The 22,204-nt window shown below is 46.5% G+C and overlaps 1 protein-coding gene across 3 annotated transcripts in view; it reads left to right on the top strand.

The window, feature by feature from the left end:
- The window catches only part of LOC135530805 (epidermal growth factor receptor kinase substrate 8-like), a 52,916-nt gene extending 31,664 nt beyond the window's left edge, over positions 1-21,252 (top strand). Inside the window, exons 9-14 of one of the 3 annotated variants that reach the window (XM_064958982.1) lie at positions 1,144-1,217; positions 13,710-13,836; positions 14,547-14,635; positions 14,756-14,830; positions 19,745-19,893; positions 20,971-21,252. In XM_064958982.1, the coding sequence (XP_064815054.1) occupies positions 1,144-1,217; positions 13,710-13,836; positions 14,547-14,635; positions 14,756-14,830; positions 19,745-19,893; positions 20,971-21,181 (725 nt within the window). In that variant the 3' untranslated portion in view covers positions 21,182-21,252. The remainder of the gene's footprint in view (positions 1-1,143; positions 1,218-13,709; positions 13,837-14,546; positions 14,636-14,755; positions 14,831-19,744; positions 19,894-20,970) is intronic. The other 2 variants (XM_064958984.1, XM_064958983.1) reach the window with 2 other exon arrangements.
- The last annotated feature ends 952 nt before the right edge of the window (positions 21,253-22,204 follow it).

Genomic DNA, 22,204 nt, shown 5'->3' with positions numbered 1-22,204 from the left:
CCCCCTCTTCCCTCTCCTACCCCTCTTCCCTCTCCTCCCCCTCTTCCCTCTCCTCCCCCTCTTCCCTCTCCTACCCCACTTCCCCCGCTTCCCCCGCTTCCCCCTCTCCTCCCTCGCCTCCCTCTCCACCCTCTCTTCCCCTTCCCCCTCTCCTCCCTCTCCTCCCCCTCCTCCCTCTCTCCCCCTCCTCCCTCTCTCCCCCTCTTCCCTCTCCTTCCCCCGCTTCCCCCTCTCCTCCCTCTCCACCATCTCTTCCCCTTCCCCCTCTCCTCCCCCTCCTCCCTCTCCTCCCCCTCCTCCCTCTCTCCTCCTCTTCCCTCTCCTCCCCCTCCTTCCCCCTCTCCTCCCTCTCCACCATCTCTTCCCCTTCCCCCTCTCCTCCCCCTCCTCCCTCTCCTCCCCCTCCTCCCTCTCTCCTCCTCTTCCCGCTCCTCCCCTCCTTCCCCTTCTCCCTCTCCACCCCCTCCTCCCTCTCTCCTCCTCTTCCCCCTCCTCCCCCTCCTTCCCCTTCCCCCTCTCCTCCCTCTCCACCATCTCTTCCCCTTCCCCCTCTCCTCCCTCTCCACCATCTCTTCCCCTTCCCCCTCTCCTCCCTCTCTCCTCCTCTTCCCCTCTCCTCCCCCTCCTCCCTCTCTCCTCCTCTTCCCTCTCCTCCCCCTCCTCCCTCTCTCCTCCTCCTCCCTCTCCTCCCCCCTCCTCCCTCTCTCCTCCTCTTCCCGCTCCTCCCCCTCCTTCCCCTTCTCCCTCTCCACCCCCTCCTCCCTCTCTCCTCCTCTTCCCCCTCCTCCCCCTCCTTCCCCTTCCCCCTCTCCTCCCTCTCCACCATCTCTTCCCCTTCCCCCTCTCCTCCCTCTCCACCATCTCTTCCCCTTCCCCCTCTCCTCCCTCTCTCCTCCTCTTCCCTCTCCACCCCCTCCTCCCTCTCTCCTCCTCTTCCCCCTCCTCCCCCTCCTTCCCCTTCCCCCTCTCCTCCCTCTCCACCATCTCTTCCCCTTCCCCCTCTCCTCCCTCTCCACCATCTCTTCCCCTTCCCCCTCTCCTCCCTCTCTCCTCCTCTTCCCTCTCCACCCCCTCCTCCCTCTCTCCTCCTCTTCCCCCTCCTCCCCCTCCTTCCCCTTCTCCCTCTCCACCTGTTTCTATCAGATGATAAACAGCCTCAGTATTCTGACCAGAATGAACCTTCGGAGATGATGGCTACCAGAGTGGATCGAGACGTGGTGAGTGTTTCCCACTGTCCGTCCGTCCAGATACCACATACTGATACCGTCTGTCTGTCAGTCCGTCGCCCTCGCTCTCTGTGAGTCTGTCAGCAGAGTGTCGGCAGAGTCAGCAGAGTCAGTAGTGTCAGTGTGCGTCCAGGAATGTGTGTTTAATAGATCTAGTATCGCTGGAGGAAAGAAACTATCCGTTTGTTTCTTCAATACTGCAGACTGATGGGTAGTTTCACCTAGAGGCTGATCTGGAGTCAGGTCTTCAGTCGTTTGTTTGGTTCTTCAATACTGCAGACTGGTGGTTAGTTTCACCTAGAGGCTGATCTGGAGTCAGGTCTTCAGTCGTTTGTTTGGTTCTTCAATACTGCAGACTGGTGGTTAGTTTCACCTAGAGGCTGATCTGGAGTCAGGTCTTCAGGTGAAGATGAGATGCCATGTTCAGATGAATGGAAACTAGCGTGAATGACAGTTTCAGACATATATAGGTGCTTCTAATACTAACCAATAGAACATCAAATCAAATCAAATGTATTCATACAGCCCTTCTTACATCAGCTGATATCTCAAAGTGCTGTACAGAAACCCAGCTTTAAACCCCAAACAGCAAGCAATGCAGGTGTAGGAGCACGGTGGCTAGGAAAAACTCCCTAGAAAGGCCAAAACCGAGGAAGAAACCTAGAGAGGAACCAGGCTATATGGGGTGGCCAGTCCTCTTCTGGCTGTGCCGGGAGGAGATTATAACAGAACATGGCCAAGATGTTCAAATGTTCATAAATGACCAGCATGGTCCAATAATAAGGCAGAACAGTTGAAACTGGAGCAGCAGCACGGCCAGGTGGATTGGGGACAGCAAGGAGTCATCATGTCAGGTAGTCCTGAGGCATGGTCCTAGGGCTCAGGTCCTCCGGGAGAGAGAGAGAAAGAGAGAATTAGAGAGAGAACACTTAAATTCAAACAGGACACCGAATAGGACAGGAGAAGTACTCCAGATATAACAATCTGACCCTAGCCCCCAACACATAAACTACTGCAGCATAAATAGCCCACAAAGATCTCCGCCACGGTACAACCCGGGGGGGGAATCAACCCAGACAGGATGATCACATTAGTGACTCAACCCACTCAGGTGACGCACTTGAGCCACAATACATGGCTGTAGTAACAACAAGGATACACCACTATTAGGAGTCTTGGATCAGTAGTCTGTAGATCAGTAGTCTGTTCTGTAGTAACAACAAGGATACACCACTATTAGGAGTCTTGGATCAGTAGTCTGTAGATCAGTAGTCTGTTCTGTAGTAACAACAAGGATACACCACTATTAGGAGTCTTGGATCAGTAGTCTGTTCTGTAGTAACAACAAGGATACACCACTATTAGGAGTCTTGGATCAGTAGTCTGTTCTGTAGTAACAACAAGGATACACCACTATTAGGAGTCTTGGATCAGTAGTCTGTAGATCAGTAGTCTGTAGATCAGTAGTCTGTTCTGTAGTAACAACAAGGATACACCACTATTAGGAGTCTTGGATCAGTAGTCTGTTCTGTAGTAACAACAAGGATACACCACTATTAGGAGTCTTGGATCAGTAGTCTGTAGATCAGTAGTCTGTTCTGTAGTAACAACAAGGATACACCACTATTAGGAGTCTTGGATCAGTAGTCTGTAGATCAGTAGTCTGTTCTGTAGTAACAACAAGGATACACCACTATTAGGAGTCTTGGATCAGTAGTCTGTAGATCAGTAGTCTGTTCTGTAGTAACAACAAGGATACACCACTATTAGGAGTCTTGGATCAGTAGTCTGTTCTGTAGTAACAACAAGGATACACCACTATTAGGAGTCTTGGATCAGTAGTCTGTAGATCAGTAGTCTGTTCTGTAGTAACAACAAGGATACACCACTATTAGGAGTCTTGGATCAGTAGTCTGTTCTGTAGTAACAACAAGGATACACCACTATTAGGAGTCTTGGATCAGTAGTCTGTAGATCAGTAGTCTGTTCTGTAGTAACAACAAGGATACACCACTATTAGGAGTCTTGGATCAGTAGTCTGTAGATCAGTAGTCTGTTCTGTAGTAACAACAAGGATACACCACTATTAGGAGTCTTGGATCAGTAGTCTGTTCTGTAGTAACAACAAGGATACACCACTATTAGGAGTCTTGGATCAGTAGTCTGTAGATCAGTAGTCTGTTCTGTAGTAACAACAAGGATACACCACTATTAGGAGTCTTGGATCAGTAGTCTGTTCTGTAGTAACAACAAGGATACACCACTATTAGGAGTCTTGGATCAGTAGTCTGTAGATCAGTAGTCTGTTCTGTAGTAACAACAAGGATACACCACTATTAGGAGTCTTAGATCAGTAGTCTGTAGATCAGTAGTCTGTTCTGTAGTAACAACAAGGATACACCACTTGTCAGGATTTGGCCAGGGTTGTTCCGGGTTTTTGTCAGTAGATGTCCCCATTGTGCTTTTTGTCCCTGTGTTTTTCCCTTGATCCCCATTATTGTTTGCACCTGTGTCTCGTTTCCCCTGATTGTATTTAAACACTTTGTTTCCCTCAGTTCTGTGCTCTGTGTTTGTATGTTAGCACCCTGCCCTAGTGTTCTGTGTGCTCTTGTCGATTCCGGGTGAAGTTCTTGTGGTATTCTGTTTTTTGTTTTTGTTTATTTTTTGGTGAGTTTCTTTTGAGGTCTTTTTGTGTTTTTCCTACCACCTTTTGGATTTGCCATTTTTTGTATTTTAGGATTTTTTCTTTATTAAATACACCGTCTTAAGTACTGCTGTGTCTGCCTCATCTTCTGGGTTCTGCTGACTATTCGTGGCTCAGTTGGTTAAGTGACTGTTTCTCACTCCGGAGACCCAGGTTCGAAACCGGGTCCTGACAGAAACACAGAGCCAAAAATGAACCCAGAGGCAGCCAGTTCCCAGGACCTTTTGCCACGCTGTCCCACCACCAGGAGACTGTCCAACGCCACGAAGCCGCCCTGGTTCAGCAAGAGGCCTTAATGGCTAGACATTCTCATCTTCTGTCGGAGATGCTGACTTCCATAAAGCAGATATCTGATCGACTTACCCCGGCAACGGTTCCCGTCCCAGTACCTCAGGTTCACGTACCCATGGCAGTTAACCCCCTGGCTGAACCTCGTCTTCCACCTCCCCAACGGTTCTCAGGTGATCCAAGTGCTTGTAAAGGCTTTCTCACTCAATGTTCTCTCTCCTTTGAGCTGCAACCTTCGTCGTTTCCCACCGACCGGTCTAAAATCGCATATATCATTACCCTGCTGTCGGAAAAAGCCCTGGCCTGGGCTACTGCTGTGTGGGATGCCCATAGTTCCTGCTGTGCCAGCTACTCTGCCTTTGCTGAGGAATTCAAACGAGTGTTTCAAGGCCCAAGCAGTGGTTCTGACTCAGCCAAACAGCTCCTGACTCTCCATCAAGGTTGGCGCAGCGTGACGGACTATGCCATCCAGTTCCGCACGGTGGCAGCAGCGAGTGGCTGGAACAACGAGGCGCTCACGGTGTGCTTTCTGAAAGGCCTTTCCGACACTATCCAAGATGAACTGGCCACTCGGGAACCACCGGACAATCTCGAGTCCCTGATCAAGTTGGCCTCACGCATTGACCAGCGTCTGAGAGAGAGAGAACTCAACCGTAGACCTCTAGCCCCTATCAGTCCCAGCTCCGAGTCCCCACCTTTATCATCGCTGGCTCCACCGGAACCCATGCAGATTGGACGCATCTCCCAGGCTGAGAGAGACCGCCGGATGAGGGAGCGACGCTGTCTATATTGCGGCAAACCGGGCCATTTCCGTTCCACGTGTCCCGGGCTCCAGGGAAACGCTCTGTCCCGTACAGACCGGGGGAACTGTAACGGGAAACATAACCTCCTCCCATCCGTCCAACTCCCGTCTGCTCATTCCAGTCACCCTCTCCTGGGACAACCACAAGCTTCACCTTCAAGCCTTGGTAGACTCTGGAGCCGCAGGTAACTTCATGGATGGTGTCTGGGCGAAGGAGAATGGCGTTCCCTCTGAACCTCTAAGTGACCCCATGAGGGTTACTACATTGGATGGAAGCCCTTTGGGATCTGGACTTGTCACTCATGTCACTACCTCCTTGCGACTTTCAGTTTCACAACACCAGGAATTGATGAACTTTCATTTGATCTCCTGTTCCGAGTTCCCTCTCGTCCTTGGATACCCCTGGCTTCACAGCCATAACCCTCACATCGACTGGTCTGTGGGCACTATCAAGCAGTGGGGTCCTACGTGCCAAGCTACTTGTATTTTCCAGAATTCCCCGAGTTCTACTCCCGAGTCTTTAGAATCCATCGACCTGACCCGAGTTCCCGAGTGTTACCATGACCTCAAACTGGTGTTTAGCAAACAGAGGGCCACCATGCTACCACCCCATAGATCTTACGATTGCCCCATCGACCTGTTTCCGGGCACTTGCCCCCAGGGGTCGGATCTTTCCCTATCTCCACCCGAACGAGCTGCTATGGATACCTACATCAAGGACTCTCTGGAAGCAGGCCTCATGCGTCCATCAACCTCCCGGCGGGAGCAGGGTTTTTCTTTGTGGCCAAGAAAGATGGTGGATTACGTCCTTGCATCGACTACCGGGGACTCAATGACATAACCGTCCGTAACCGTTACCCGCTACCCCTTATGGCCACAGCCTTCGAGCTGCTCCAGGAAGCAGTTGTTTTCACTAAGCTTGACCTGCGGAACGCATACCATCTTGTGCGGATCAGACCTGGTGACGAGTGGAAGACCGCTTTCAACACGCCTACTGGTCACTATGAATACTTGGTGATGCCCTTCGGCCTGACCAACGCCCCAGCGGTGTTCCAAGCGCTCATAAACGATGTGCTTAGGGATATGCTTAACATATTTGTGTTCGTTTACTTGGATGACATCCTCATCTTTTCGAGCTCCCTTCAAGAACACACTAAGCATGTCAGACAAGTACTCAAACGCCTCCTGGACAGCCATCTGTACGTTAAGCCGGAAAAATGTGAATTCCATTCATCCCGAGTACAATTCCTGGGATTTGTAGTGGAACCCGGTCGAGTCCAAATGGACCCTAGGAAGGTAGGGGCGGTAGCGGATTGGCCCACCCCCAAATCCGTTAAGGATGTTCAGCGTTTCCTGGGCTTCACAAACTTTTACCGCAAGTTCATCAAGAACTTCAGTTTGGTGGCAGCTCCTCTCTCAGCTTTAACCAAAGGTGGCAATGCAAGGTTTGTGTGGGGAAGAGAAGCTGAGACGGCCTTCCAAGGACTCAAGCAGCGCGTCCTCTCTGCTCCCATCCTGATACTACCGACTACGGATGAACCATTTGTGGTGGAGGTAGACGCATCAGAGGTTGGTGTTGGAGCTGTCCTGTCTCAGAGGGGTGAAGACAAGAAGCTTCATCCGTGCGCTTTCTTCTCACACCGGCTTACCCCGACTGAGAGGAACTACGATGTGGGGGATCGTGAACTCCTAGCGGTTAAGATGGCATTGAAGGAATGGAGACACTGGCTCGAGGGGCTTCTCACCCGTTTCAAGTGCTTACGGACCACAAAAATCTGGAGTATATCCAGCAGGCGAAGCGATTGAACTCTAGACAAGCTAGATGGTTTCTTTTCTTCAATCGATTCCAGTTTATCCTCACCTATCGGCCCGGGTCGAAGAATCTCAAACCGGATGCCCTGTCCCGAGTCTACGCTCCTGCCATTCGAGATGACACGGACATGCCTGTCCTTCCTGCTGCTAAGATTGTGGCTCCGATCTCGTGGCAAGTTGAGGATACTGTGAGACGTGCTCAAGCTAGCGAACCGGACCCTAAAGGAGGCCCTGCCAATCGGTTGTTTGTCCCCAAGGCAGTGAGGACTCAGGTCCTTCTGTGGGGGCACTCCTCTCGCCTCACCTGTCATCCGGGCGTAGGTCGCACCTTGGAGTTCATCCAGCGTAAGTTCTGGTGGCCTACCATAAGAGAAGACGTTGCCACTTTCGTCAATGCCTGCCCCGTGTGCTGCCAGGGCAAATCTTCTCACCTCCGCCCTCAAGGACTCCTTCACCCTTTACCTGTTCCCCACAGACCCTGGTCCCATATCTCATTGGACTTTATTACTGGACTTCCTCCATCCCATGGCAATACTACTATCCTAGTCATAATCGACAGGTTTTCAAAGGCGGCCAGGTTCGTCCCTCTGACTAAGTTACCTTCTGCCAAGGAAACGGCTGAGTTGGTAATTAATCATGTGTTCCGAGTCTTCGGCATTCCTCAAGATGTGGTTTCTGACAGAGGTCCCCAGTTCGCCTCAAGGTTTTGGAAGGCCTTCTGCCAACTCATGGGGGCTTCTGCCAGTCTATCTTCAGGGTACCATCCGGAGTCCAACGGCCAAACAGAGAGGATGAATCAAGAGCTGGAAACCACCCTCCGATGTATGACTCGTGACAACCCGTCCACATGGTCATCCTTTATTGTTTGGGCCGAATACGCGCACAACACCTTGCGCTCCTCCTCCACTGGTATGTCCCCGCACGAGTGTCAGTTTGGCTATGCTCCTCCATTGTTCCCGGACCAGGAGGCAGAAGTCAGAGTGCCTTCAGCCTTGAGGTTCGTCAGACGCTGTCGGCTTATGTGGAGGAAGACCTGTCTTAATCTGATGCGTTCCTCACAGAGGTATCAACAACAAGCCAACAGACGTCGCCGTCCCAGGCCTACCCTGCGCCCCGGCCAGAGAGTCTGGCTTTCCACAAGAGACTTACCTCTACGGGTGGAGTCTCGCAAGCTGTCCCAAAAATACATCGGTCCCTTCAAGGTTGCCAGGAGAGTTAACCCAGTTTCTTATCGCCTACACTTACCCAGATCCCTTAAGATTAATCCCACATTTCATGTGTCATTGTTAAAACCTGTTGTTTTTCTCCCCTTGTCCCGGCAGACAGACCTCCCCCTCCGCCTCGTGTCATTGGAGGCCAGCCGGCTTATACCGTCCACCGGATACTGGATTCCCGCCGGGTGCAGCGGTCCTGGCAGTATCTGGTGGACTGGGAAGGCTACGGTCCTGAGGAGCGCTCCTGGGTTCCTGCCAAAGACATCCTGGACCCTGACCTCATTCGTCAGTTCAGGGTCCTCCACCCTGAGAGAGCTGGTAGGAACGTCAGGAGCCGTTCCTAGGGGGGGGATTCTGTCAGGATTTGGCCAGGGTTGTTCCGGGTTTTTGTCAGTAGATGTCCCCATTGTGCTTTTTGTCCCTGTGTTTTTTCCCTTGATCCCCATTATTGTTTGCACCTGTGTCTCGTTTCCCCTGATTGTATTTAAACCCTTTGTTTCCCTCAGTTCTGTGCTCTGTGTTTGTATGTTAGCACCCTGCCCTAGTGTTCTGTGTGCTCTTGTCGATTCCGGGTGAAGTTCTTGTGGTATTCTGTTTTTTGTTTTTGTTTATTTTTTGGTGAGTTTCTTTTGAGGTCTTTTTGTGTTTTTCCTACCACCTTTTGGATTTGCCATTTTTTGTATTTTAGGATTTTTTCTTTATTAAATACACCGTCTTAAGTACTGCTGTGTCTGCCTCATCTTCTGGGTTCTGCTGACTATTCGTGGCTCAGTTGGTTAAGTGACTGTTTCTCACTCCGGAGACCCAGGTTCGAAACCGGGTCCTGACACCACTATTAGGAGTCTTGGATCAGTAGTCTGTTCTGTAGTAACAACAAGGATACACCACTATTAGGAGTCTTGGATCAGTAGTCTGTTCTGTAGTAACAACAAGGATACACCACTATTAGGAGTCTTGGATCAGTAGTCTGTTCTGTAGTAACAACAAGGATACACCACTATTAGGAGTCTTGGATCAGTAGTCTGTAGATCAGTAGTCTGTTCTGTAGTAACAACAAGGATACACCACTATTAGGAGTCTTGGATCAGTAGTCTGTAGATCAGTAGTCTCTTCTGTAGTAACAACAAGGATACACCACTATTAGGAGTCTTGGATCAGTAGTCTGTAGATCAGTAGTCTGTTCTGTAGTAACAACAAGGATACACCACTATTAGGAGTCTTGGATCAGTAGTCTGTTCTGTAGTAACAACAAGGATACACCACTATTAGTAGTCTTGGATCAGTAGTCTGTAGATCAGTAGTCTGTTCTGTAGTAACAACAAGGATACACCACTATTAGGAGTCTTGGATCAGTAGTCTCTTCTGTATTAACAACAAGGATACACCACTATTAGGAGTCTTGGATCAGTAGTCTGTAGATCAGCAGTCTGTTCTGTAGTAACAACAAGGATACACCACTATTAGGAGTCTTGGATCAGTAGTCTGTAGATCAGTAGTCTGTTCTGTAGTAACAACAAGGATACACCACTATTAGGAGTCTTGGATCAGTAGTCTGTAGATCAGTAGTCTGTTCTGTAGTAACAACAAGGATACACCACTATTAGGAGTCTTGGATCAGTAGTCTGTAGATCAGTAGTCTGTTCTGTAGTAACAACAAGGATACACCACTATTAGGAGTCTTGGATCAGTAGTCTGTTCTGTAGTAACAACAAGGATACACCACTATTAGGAGTCTTGGATCAGTAGTCTGTTCTGTAGTAACAACAAGGATACACCACTATTAGGAGTCTTGGATCAGTAGTCTGTTCTGTAGTAACAACAAGGATACACCACTATTAGGAGTCTTGGATCAGTAGTCTGTTCTGTAGTAACAACAAGGATACACCACTATTAGGAGTCTTGGATCAGTAGTCTGTTCTGTAGTAACAACAAGGATACACCACTATTAGGAGTCTTGGATCAGTAGTCTGTTCTGTAGTAACAACAAGGATACACCACTATTAGGAGTCTTGGATCAGTAGTCTGTTCTGTAGTAACAACAAGGATACACCACTATTAGGAGTCTTGGATCAGTAGTCTGTTCTGTAGTAACAACAAGGATACACCACTATTAGGAGTCTTGGATCAGTAGTCTGTAGATCAGTAGTCTGTTCTGTAGTAACAACAAGGATACACCACTATTAGGAGTCTTGGATCAGTAGTCTGTAGATCAGTAGTCTGTTCTGTAGTAACAACAAGGATACACCACTATTAGGAGTCTTGGATCAGTAGTCTGTAGATCAGTAGTCTGTTCTGTAGTAACAACAAGGATACACCACTATTAGGAGTCTTGGATCAGTAGTCTGTAGATCAGTAGTCTGTTCTGTAGTAACAACAAGGATACACCACTATTAGGAGTCTTGGATCAGTAGTCTGTTCTATAGTAACAACAAGGATACACCACTATTAGGAGTCTTGGATCAGTAGTCTGTTCTGTAGTAACAACAAGGATACACCACTATTAGGAGTCTTGGATCAGTAGTCTGTAGATCAGTAGTCTGTTCTGTAGTAACAACAAGGATACACCACTATTAGGAGTCTTGGATCAGTAGTCTGTTCTGTAGTAACAACAAGGATACACCACTATTAGGAGTCTTGGATCAGTAGTCTGTAGATCAGTAGTCTGTTCTGTAGTAACAACAAGGATACACCACTATTAGGAGTCTTGGATCAGTAGTCTCTAGATCAGTAGTCTGTTCTGTAGTAACAACAAGGATACACCACTATTAGGAGTCTTGGATCAGTAGTCTGTTCTGTAGTAACAACAAGGATACACCACTATTAGGAGTCTTGGATCAGTAGTCTGTAGATCAGTAGTCTGTAGATCAGTAGTCTGTAGATCAGTAGTCTGTTCTGTAGTAACAACAAGGATACACCACTATTAGGAGTCTTGGATCAGTAGTCTGTTCTGTAGTAACAACAAGGATACACCACTATTAGGAGTCTTGGATCAGTAGTCTGTTCTGTAGTAACAACAAGGATACACCACTATTAGGAGTCTTGGATCAGTAGTCTGTTCTGTAGTAACAACAAGGATACACCACTATTAGGAGTCTTGGATCAGTAGTCTGTAGATCAGTAGTCTGTTCTGTAGTAACAACAAGGATACACCACTATTAGGAGTCTTGGATCAGTAGTCTGTTCTGTAGTAACAACAAGGATACACCACTATTAGGAGTCTTGGATCAGTAGTCTGTTCTGTAGTAACAACAAGGATACACCACTATTAGGAGTCTTGGATCAGTAGTCTGTAGATCAGTAGTCTGTTCTGTAGTAACAACAAGGAAACACCACTATTAGGAGTCTTGGATCAGTAGTCTGTAGATCAGTAGTCTGTTCTGTAGTAACAACAAGGATACACCACTATTAGGAGTCTTGGATCAGTAGTCTGTAGATCAGTAGTCTGTTCTGTAGTAACAACAAGGATACACCACTATTAGGAGTCTTGGATCAGTAGTCTGTTCTATAGTAACAACAAGGATACACCACTATTAGGAGTCTTGGATCAGTAGTCTGTTCTGTAGTAACAACAAGGATACACCACTATTAGGAGTCTTGGATCAGTAGTCTGTAGATCAGTAGTCTGTTCTGTAGTAACAACAAGGATACACCACTATTAGGAGTCTTGGATCAGTAGTCTGTAGATCAGTAGTCTGTTCTGTAGTAACAACAAGGATACACCACTATTAGGAGTCTTGGATCAGTAGTCTGTTCTGTAGTAACAACAAGGATACACCACTATTAGGAGTCTTGGATCAGTAGTCTGTTCTGTAGTGACAACAAGGATACACCACTATTAGGAGTCTTGGATCAGTAGTCTCTAGATCAGTAGTCTGTTCTGTAGTAACAACAAGGATACACCACTATTAGGAGTCTTGGATCAGTAGTCTGTTCTGTAGTAACAACAAGGATACACCACTATTAGGAGTCTTGGATCAGTAGTCTGTAGATCAGTAGTCTGTAGATCAGTAGTCTGTAGATCAGTAGTCTGTTCTGTAGTAACAACAAGGATACACCACTATTAGGAGTCTTGGATCAGTAGTCTGTTCTGTAGTAACAACAAGGATACACCACTATTAGGAGTCTTGGATCAGTAGTCTGTTCTGTAGTAACAACAAGGATACACCACTATTAGGAGTCTTGGATCAGTAGTCTGTTCTGTAGTAACAACAAGGATACACCACTATTAGGAGTCTTGGATCAGTAGTCTGTAGATCAGTAGTCTGTTCTGTAGTAACAACAAGGATACACCACTATTAGGAGTCTTGGATCAGTAGTCTGTTCTGTAGTAACAACAAGGATACACCACTATTAGGAGTCTTGGATCAGTAGTCTGTTCTGTAGTAACAACAAGGATACACCACTATTAGGAGTCTTGGATCAGTAGTCTGTAGATCAGTAGTCTGTTCTGTAGTAACAACAAGGAAACACCACTATTAGGAGTCTTGGATCAGTAGTCTGTAGATCAGTAGTCTGTTCTGTAGTAACAACAAGGATACACCACTATTAGGAGTCTTGGATCAGTAGTCTGTAGATCAGTAGTCTGTTCTGTAGTAACAACAAGGATACACCACTATTAGGAGTCTTGGATCAGTAGTCTGTTCTGTAGTAACAACAAGGATACACCACTATTAGGAGTCTTGGATCAGTAGTCTGTTCTGTAGTAACAACAAGGATACACCACTATTAGGAGTCTTGGATCAGTAGTCTGTAGATCAGTAGTCTGTTCTGTAGTAACAACAAGGATACACCACTATTAGGAGTCTTGGATCAGTAGTCTGTAGATCAGTAGTCTGTTCTGTAGTAACAACAAGGATACACCACTATTAGGAGTCTTGGATCAGTAGTCTGTAGATCAGTAGTCTGTTCTGTAGTAACAACAAGGATACACCACTATTAGGAGTCTTGGATCAGTAGTCTGTAGATCAGTAGTCTGTTCTGTAGTAACAACAAGGATACACCACTATTAGGAGTCTTGGATCAGTAGTCTGTTCTGTAGTAACAACAAGGATACACCACTATTAGGAGTCTTGGATCAGTAGTCTGTTCTGTAGTAACAACAAGGATACACCACTATTAGGAGTCTTGGATCAGTAGTCTGTAGATCAGTAGTCTGTTCTGTAGTAACAACAAGGATACACCACTATTAGGAGTCTTGGATCAGTAGTCTGTTCTGTATTAACAACAAGGATACACCACTATTAGGAGTCTTGGATCAGTAGTCTGTAGATCAGTAGTCTCTTCTGTAGTAACAACAAGGATACACCACTATTAGGAGTCTTGGATCAGTAGTCTCTTCTGTAGTTAATCATTACAGATTTAAAGTAAATGCAACATGTGATACAGTATGAGGCACTACCCTCCTCTCCCACGCTATTCTTTTTCGCCAAGCTTGGAAAATACACGGAGAAGAGATAAACAGGGACTGCTGTTGTAAAGGAAAGTCCTAGTGTTTTACACTGATTGACTGTAGCAGCATCTCCAGCAACAACACAGCTCATGTTGAGCCTGGCAGCGACTGTCAATCTACACCTACATTACATTACATGACTTCATTTAGTGATTAACAAAGGAAGTCTGTCTGTGGTTGTGTGTCTTTTAAACACTACTGTCTTCTCTTGCAGCAAATCCTGAACCACATTCTGGACCACATCGAGTTCTTCGTGACCAAACTGCAGAAAGCGGCTGAGGCCTTCAACGAGCTCTCTAAGAGGAAGAAATCTAAAAAGAACAAGAAGAAGGGACCCGGAGGTGGGTGTTGTAGTTCTTTAGATCTAGTTTGTAGTCCTCCTGGCCTGGTCTTGATCTTCATTTTACTGTCCATGACCTCGTTACTGTTGGGTGGTGTAGTTCTTTAGGTCTAGTTTGTAGTCCTTCTGGCCTGGTCCTGATCTTCCTTCTTCTGTCCATGACATCGTTACTGTTGGGTGGTGTAGTTCTTTAGATCTAGTTTGTAGTCCTTCTGGCCTGGTCCTGATCTTCATTCTTCTGTCCATGACCTCGTTACTGTTGGGTGGTGTAGTTCTTTAGATCTAGTTTGTAGTCCTTCTGGCCTGGTCCTGATCTTCATTCTTCTGTCCATGACCTCGTTACTGTTGGGTGGTGTAGTTCTTTAGATCTAGTTTGTAGTCCTTCTGGCCTGGTCCTGATCTTCATTCTTCTGTCCATGACCTCGTTACTGTTGGGTGGTGTAGTTCTTTAGATCTAGTTTGTAGTCCTTCTGGCCTGGTCCTGATCTTCATTCTACTCTCCATGACCTCGTTACTGTTTCCCATTTACATCAAAACAGGAAACTATAAGGAAAACAATTGATGTTGCTTGACTAGTGACTAGGGACTATCCTACTGTAATACTGTATGTACTAGACTAGGGACTATCCTACTGTAATACTGTATGTACTAGACTAGTGCCTATCCTACTGTAATACTGTGTTACCTGTCATGTCTCTCTCTGTCCACCAGAGGGAGTGCTAACACTGCGAGCCAAGCCTCCCACTCAGGAGGAGTTTGTTGACTGTTTCCAGAAGTTCAAACATGCCTTCAACCTGCTGGTAAGACACCAAAGATGAATGATGTTATTTAATATATACTTTAACTGTAAAAAAAACAACAAAAAAAAACATCTAACATTCTTTTACATTTGTATGACTTTCCGTGTCTCTCTCCTCCAGGGGAAGTTGAAGTCCCACATCCAGAACCCCAGCGCTGATGATCTGGTCCACTTCCTGTTCACACCACTCAGGATGGTGAGAGACAGACTGCTCTACTCTGTTATTCCATGTTATTTTTCTGTTCCTGTTCACACCAGTCAGGATGGTGAGAGACAGACTGCTCTGCTCTGTTATGCATGGTTAAGCCAGATTCCACTCCATTCCGTCCCCACAACCTTCCAGGTGATCCAGACCTCTGGAGGGTCAGAGCTGGCTAAGTGCCTAGTAGTTAGTGGTGAGGGTTAGGGTAATGGTTTAAGAGCCTAGTAGTTAGTGGTGAGGGTTAGGGTAATGGTTTAAGAGCCTAGTAGTTAGTGGTTAGGGTAAAGGTTTAAGAGCCTAGTAGTTAGTGGTGAGGGTTAGGGTAATGGTTTAAGAGCCTAGTAGTTAGTGGTGGGGTTTAGGGTAATGGTTTAAGGGCCTAGTAGTTAGTGGTGATGGTTAGGGTAATGGTTTTAGAGCCTAGTAGTTAGTGGTGAGGGTTAGGATAATGGTTTAAGAGCCTAGTAGTTAGTGGTGGGGGTAATGGTTTAAGAGCCTAGTAGTTAGTGGTGAGGATAATGGTTTAAACTCTTCTCCTCCAGGTGATCCAGACCTCTGGAGGGACAGAGCTGGCTAAGAGCCTAGTAGTTAGTGGTGAGGGTTAGGGTAATGGTTTAAGAGCCTAGTAGTTAGTGGTGAGGGTTAGGGTAATGGTTTAAGAGCCTATTAGTTAGTGGTGAGGATAATGGTTTAAACTCTTCTCCTCCAGGTGATCCAGACCTCTGGAGGGACAGAGCTGGCTAAGAGCCTAGGAGTTAGTGGTGATGGTTAGGGTAATGGTTTAAGAGTCTAGTAGTTAGTGGTGAGGGTAATTGTTTAAGAGCCTAGTAGTTAGTGGTGAGGGTGAGGGTAATGGTTTAAGAGCGTAGTAGTTAGTGGTGAGGGTTAGGGTAATGGTTTAAGAGCCTAGTAGTTAGTGGTGAGGGTTAGGGTAATGGTTTAAGAGCCTAGTAGTTAGTGGTGAGGGTTAGGGTAATGGTTTAAGAGCCTAGTAGTTAGTGGTGAGGGTTAGTGTAATGGTTTAAGAGCCTAGTCGTTAGTGGTGAGGTTTAGGGTAGTGGTTTAAGAGCCTAGTCGTTAGTGGTTAGGGTAATGGTATAAGAGATTAGTAGTTAGTGGTGAGGGTTAGGGTAATGGTTTAAGAGCCTAGTAGTTAGTGGTGAGGGTTAGGGTAATGGTTTAAGAGCCTAGTAGTTAGTGGTGAGAGTAATGGTAATGGTTTAAGAGCCTAGTCGTTAGTGGTTAGGGTCATGGTTTAAGAGACTAGTAGTTAGTGGTTAGGGTTAGGGTTTAAGAGCCTAGTAGTTAGTGGTGGGGTTTAGGGTAATGGTTTAAGAGCCTAGTAGTTAGTGGTGGGGGTTAGGGTAATGGTTTAAGAGCCTAGTAGTTAGTGGTGAGGGTTAGGGTAATGGTTTAAGAGCCTAGTAGTTAGTGGTGAGAGTTATGGTAATGGTTTAAGAGCCTAGTCGTTAGTGGTTAGGGTCATGGTTTAAGAGACTAGTAGTTAGTGGTTAGGGTTAGGGTTTAAGAGCCTAGTAGTTAGTGGTGGGGTTTAGGGTAATGGTTTAAGAGCCTAGTAGTTAGTGGTGGGGGTTAGGGTAATGGTTTAAGAGCCTAGTAGTTAGTGGTGAGGGTTAGGGTAATGGTTTAAGAGCCTAGTAGTTAGTGGTGAGAGTTATGGTAATGGTTTAAGAGCCTAGTCGTTAGTGGTTAGGGTCATGGTTTAAGAGACTAGTAGTTAGTAGTTAGGGTTTAAGAGCCTAGTAGTTAGTGGTGAGGGTTAGGGTAATGGTTTAAGAGCCTAGTAGTTAGTGATGAGGATAATGGTTTAAACTCTTCTCCTCCAGGTGATCCAGACCTCTGGGGGGAGAGAGCTGGCTAAGAGCCTAGTAGTTAGTGGTGAGGGTTAGTGTAATGGTTTAAGAGCCTAGGAGTTAGTGGTGAGGGTTAGGGTAATGGTTTAAGAGCCCTAGTAGTTAGCGGTGGAGGTAATGGTTTAAACTCTTCTCCTCCAGGTGATCCAGACCTCTGGAGGGACAGAGCTGGCTAAGAGCCTAGTAGTTAGTGGTGAGGGTTAGGGTAATGGTTTAAGAGCCTAGTAGTTAGCGGTGGAGGTAATGGTTTAAACTCTTCTCCTCCAGGTGATCCAGACCTCTGGAGGGACATAGCTGGCTAAGAGCCTAGTATTTAGTGGTGAGGGTTAGGGTAATGGTTTAAGAGCCTAGTAGTTAGTGGTGAGGGTTAGGGTAATGGTTTAAGAGCCTAGTAGTTAGTGGTGTGGGTTAGGGTAATGGTTTAAGAGCCTAGTAGTTAGTGGTGAGGGTTAGGGTAATGGTTTAAGAACCTAGTAGTTAGTGGTGAGGGTTAGGGTAATGGTTTAAGAGCCTAGTAGTTAGTGGTGAGGGTTAGGGTAATGGTTTAAGAGCCTAGTAGTTAGTGGTGAGGGTTAGTGTAATGGTTTAAGAGCCTAGTCGTTAGTGGTTAGGGTAGTGGTTTAAGAGCCTAGTCGTTAGTGGTTAGGGTAATGGTATAAGAGATTAGTAGTTAGTGGTGAGGGTTAGGGTAATGGTTTACGAGCCTAGTAGTTAGTGGTGAGGGTTAGGGTAATGGTTTAAGAGCCTAGTAGTTAGTGGTGGGGGTTAGGGTAATGGTTTAAGAGCCTAGGAGTTAGTGGTGAGGGTTAGGGTAATGGTTTAAGGGCCTAGTTGTTAGTGGTGAGGGTTAGGGTAATGGTTTAAGAGCCTAGGAGTTAGTGGTGAGGGTTAGGGTAATGGTTTAAGAGCCTAGTAGTTAGTGGTGAGGATAATGGTTTAAACTCTTCTCCTCCAGGTGATCCAGACCTCTGGAGGGACAGAGCTGGCTAAGAGCCTAGTAGTTAGTGGTGAGGGTTAGGGTAATGGTTTAAGAGCCTAGTTGTTAGTGGTGAGGGTTAGGGTAATGGTTTAAGAGCCTAGGAGTTAGTGGTGAGGGTTAGGGTAATGGTTTAAGAGCCTAGTAGTTAGCGGTGGGGGTAATGGTTTAAACTCTTCTCCTCCAGGTGATCCAGACCTCTGGTGGGACAGAGCTGGCTAAGAGCCTAGTAGTTAGTGGTGAGGGTCATGGTTTAAGAGCCTAGTAGTTAGTGGTGAGGGTCATGGTTTAAGAGTCTAGTCGTTAGTGGTGGGGGTAATGGTTTAAACTCTTCTCCTCCAGGTGATCCAGACCTCTGGAGGGACATAGCTGGCTAAGAGCCTAGTATTTAGTGGTGAGGGTTAGGGTAATGGTTTAAGAGCCTAGGAGCTAGTGGTGAGGGTTAGGGTAATGGTTTAAGAGCCTAGTATTTAGTGGTGAGGGTTAGGGTAATGGTTTAAGAGCCTAGTAGTTAGTGGTGAGGGTTAGGGTAATGGTTTAAGAGCCTAGTAGTTAGTGGTGAGGGTTAGTGTAATGGTTTAAGAGCCTAGTCGTTAGTGGTGAGGGTTAGGGTAGTGGTTTAAGAGCCTAGTCGTTAGTGGTTAGGGTAATGGTATAAGAGATTAGTAGTTAGTGGTGAGGGTTAGGGTAATGGTTTAAGAGCCTAGTAGTTAGTGGTGAGGGTTAGTGTAATGGTTTAAGAGCCTAGTAGTTAGTGGTGAGAGTTATGGTAATGGTTTAAGAGCCTAATCGTTAGTGGTTAGGGTCATGGTTTAAGAGCCTAGTAGTTAGTGGTGGGGTTTAGGGTAATGGTTTAAGAGCCTAGTAGTTAGTGGTGGGGGTTAGGGTAATGGTTTAAGAGAATATGAGTTAGTGGTGAGTGTTAGGGTAATGGTTTAAGGGCCTAGTTGTTAGTGGTGAGGGTTAGGGTAATGGTTTAAGAGCCTAGGAGTTAGTGGTGAGGGTTAGGGTAATGGTTTAAGAGCCTAGTAGTTAGTGGTGAGGATAATGGTTTAAACTCTTCTCCTCCAGGTGATCCAGACCTCTGGAGGGACAGACCTGGCTAAGAGCCTAGTAGTTAGTGGTGAGGGTTAGGGTAATGGTTTAAGAGCCTAGGAGTTACTGGTGAGGGTTAGGGTAATGGTTTAAGAGCCTAGGAGTTAGAGGTGAGGGTTAGGGTAATGGTTTAAGGGCCTAGTTGTTAGTGGTGAGGGTTAGGGTAATGGTTTAAGAGCCTAGGAGTTAGTGGTGAGGGTTAGGGTAATGGTTTAAGAGCCTAGTAGTTAGTGGTGAGGATAATGGTTTAAACTCTTCTCCTCCAGGTGATCCAGACCTCTGGAGGGACAGAGCTGGCTAAGAGCCTAGTAGTTAGTGGTGAGGGTTAGGGTAATGGTTTAAGAGCCTAAGAGTTAGTGGTGAGGGTTAGGGTAATGGTTTAAGAGCCTAGTAGTTAGCGGTGGGGGTAATGGTTTAAACTCTTCTCCTCCAGGTGATCCAGACCTCTGGTGGGACAGAGCTGGCTAAGAGCCTAGTAGTTAGTGGTGAGGGTCATGGTTTTAGAGCCTAGTAGTTAGTGGTGAGGGTAATGGTTTAAACTCTTCTCCTCCAGGTGATCCAGACCTCTGGAGGGACAGAGCTGGCTAAGAGCCTAGGAGTTAGTGGTGAGGGTTAGGGTAATGGTTTAAGAGCCTAGGAGCTAGTGGTGAGGGTTAGGGTAATGGTTTAAGAGCCTAGTATTTAGTGGTGAGGGTTTAAGAGCCTAGTAGTTAGTGGTGAGGATAATGGTTTAAACTCTTCTCCTCCAGGTGATCCAGACCTCTGGGGGGACAGAGCTGGCTAAGAGCCTAGTAGTTAGTGGTGAGGGTTAGGGTAATGGTTTAAGAGCCTAGTAGTTAGTGGTGAGGGTTAGGGTAATGGTTTAAGAGCCTAGTAGTTAGTGGTGAGGGTGAGGGTAATGGTTTAAGAGCCTAGTAGTTAGTGGTGAGGGTTAGGGTAATGGTTTAAACTCTTCTCCTCCAGGTGATCCAGACCTCTGGAGGGACAGAGCTGGCTAAGAGCGTGGTGGTTCCTCTATTGACCATAGAGGCTATAGACTTCCTGCACTCAGCTGGGACGGCCGAGGAAAGACACCTGTGGGTTGCCCTGGGGGAGGGGTGGACCAAGTGCAGGTAGGAGGCTAGAGGTCACGACGGGGTTAACATGGGGTCATAGGGGTGAATGTTTGGTTAACGTGGGTTTAACGGTAATATCGGTCTCCAACCTCTTTATTAAAGTACCTTCTGTTCACTTACTGATGGAGTAACACCATCATTTTAGTCTAACTGAGATGCTGCTGTATGGAGTGACACCATTATTTTAGTCTACCTGAGATGCTGCTGTATGAAGTGACACCATTATTTTAGTCTAACTGAGATGCTGCTGTATGGAGTGACACCATTATTTTAGTCTACCTGAGATGCTGTATGGAGTGACACCATTATTTTAGTCTAACTGAGATGCTGCTGTTTGGAATAACACCATTATTTTAGTCTAACTGAGATGCTGCCTTATGGAGTAACACCATTATTTTAGTCTACCTGAGATGCTGCTGTATGGAATAACACCATCATTTTAGTCTAACTGAGATGCTGCTGCATGCCCTCCTGCATCCCTGTCTCACCCCACGGCCCTGTGGGAAGAAATGTATGTGTTTTTTGCCAGTTTGTGTACATAGATTTTATAATGTTGTATATTTTTCCCCCAAAACCACATTCCATCAATTTGTATAGCAGACCCTCATGCCAAATTGAGCCAAAAGCTTTTTTGAAGTCAATAATGCCTCTCTTTCTCCTGTCTCTCTCTCTCTTCCTACCTCTTTCTCTCTCTCTCTTTTCCTACCGCTCTCTATTTCCTTCTCTCTCTCTCTCTCTCTCTCTCTCTTCTACCTCTCTCTTCTCTCACTCTCTCTCTCTCTCTTCCTACCTTTTTCTCTCTCTCTCTCTTCCTACCTCTTTCTCTCTCTCTTTTCCTACCGCTCTCTATTTCCTTCTCTCTCTCTCCTTCTCTCACTCTCTCTCTCTCTCTTCCTACCTCTTTCTCTCTCTCTTTTCCTACCGCTCTCTATTTCCTTCTCTCTCTCTCTCTTTCTACCTCTCTCACTCTCTCTCTCTCTCTTCCTACCGCTTTCTCTCTCTCTTTTCCTACCGCTCTCTATTTCCCTCTCTCTCTCCCCCTCCCTCCCTCTCTCCCACTTACCCCTTCTCCAGGTTGGAGTGGCCTAAGGACCACTACTTCCCTCCGTGTACGCTGCAGTTCCGTGATGGTTGGGAACCTCCCATGATGCCGTTCGTCCCCCAATCACGAGAGGCAGAGCTGAATCAGCTGACACAGACCCTCTCCCACTCTGAGATCCTTAGACAGGAGGAGATGGTTCACAGGCTGTCTACTGAGGTACGCACTCTGACCCCTAACCTCTGACCCTAACCCTCTCTGAGATCCTTAGACAGGAGGAGATGGTTCACAGGCTGTCTACTGAGGTACGCACCCTGACCCCCTAACCCCTAAACTCTGACCCTAACCGCTAACCCACTCTGAGATCCTTAGACAGGAGGAGATGGTTCACAGGCTGTCTACTGAGGTACGCACCCTGAACCCTAATCCCTAAACCCTGACCCCTAATCCCTAAACTCTGGCCCTAACCCCTAAACCCTGACCCCTAGCCCCTAATCCCTAAACTATGACCCCTAGCTCCTAAACTCTGACCCCTAGCCCCTATCAATAATGACAGTCCCTTCATCAGTAATGACAGTCCCTTCATCAATAATGACAGTCCCTTCATCAATAATGACAGTCCCTTCATCAATAATGACAGTCCCTTCATCAATAATGACAGTCCCTTCATCAATAATGACAGTCCCTTCATCAATAATGACAGTCCCTTCATCAATAATGACAGTCCCTTCATCAATAATGACAGTCCCTTCATCAGTAATGACAGTCCCTTCATCAATAATGACAGTCAATTGATGAATAATGACAGTCCCTTCATCAGTAATGACAGCCCCTTCATCAATAATGACAGTCAATTGATGAATAATGACAGTCCCTTCATCGATAATGACAGTCCCTTCATCAGTAATGACAGTCCCTTCATCAGTAATGACAGTCCCTTCATCAATAATGACAGTCCCTTCATCAATAATGACAGTCCCTTCATCAGTAATGACAGTCCCTTCATCAATAATGACAGTCCCTTCATCAGTAATGACAGTCCCTTCATCAGTAATGACAGTCCCTTCATCAGTAATGACAGTCCCTTCATCAATAATGACAGTCCCTTCATCAATAATGACAGTCCCTTCATCAGTAATGACAGTCCCTTCATCAATAATGACAGTCCCTTCATCAATAATGACAGTCCCTTCATCAATAATGACAGTCCCTTCATCAATAATGACAGTCCCTTCATCAATAATGACAGTCCCTTCATCAATAATGACA

The sequence above is a fragment of the Oncorhynchus masou genome, unplaced genomic scaffold (genome assembly GCF_036934945.1).
Source record: "Oncorhynchus masou masou isolate Uvic2021 unplaced genomic scaffold, UVic_Omas_1.1 unplaced_scaffold_1426, whole genome shotgun sequence".
Lineage (NCBI taxonomy): Eukaryota > Metazoa > Chordata > Actinopteri > Salmoniformes > Salmonidae > Oncorhynchus > Oncorhynchus masou.
Note: the sequence above shows the minus strand (reverse complement) of the source record. Positions and strands in the feature narration are given on the sequence as shown.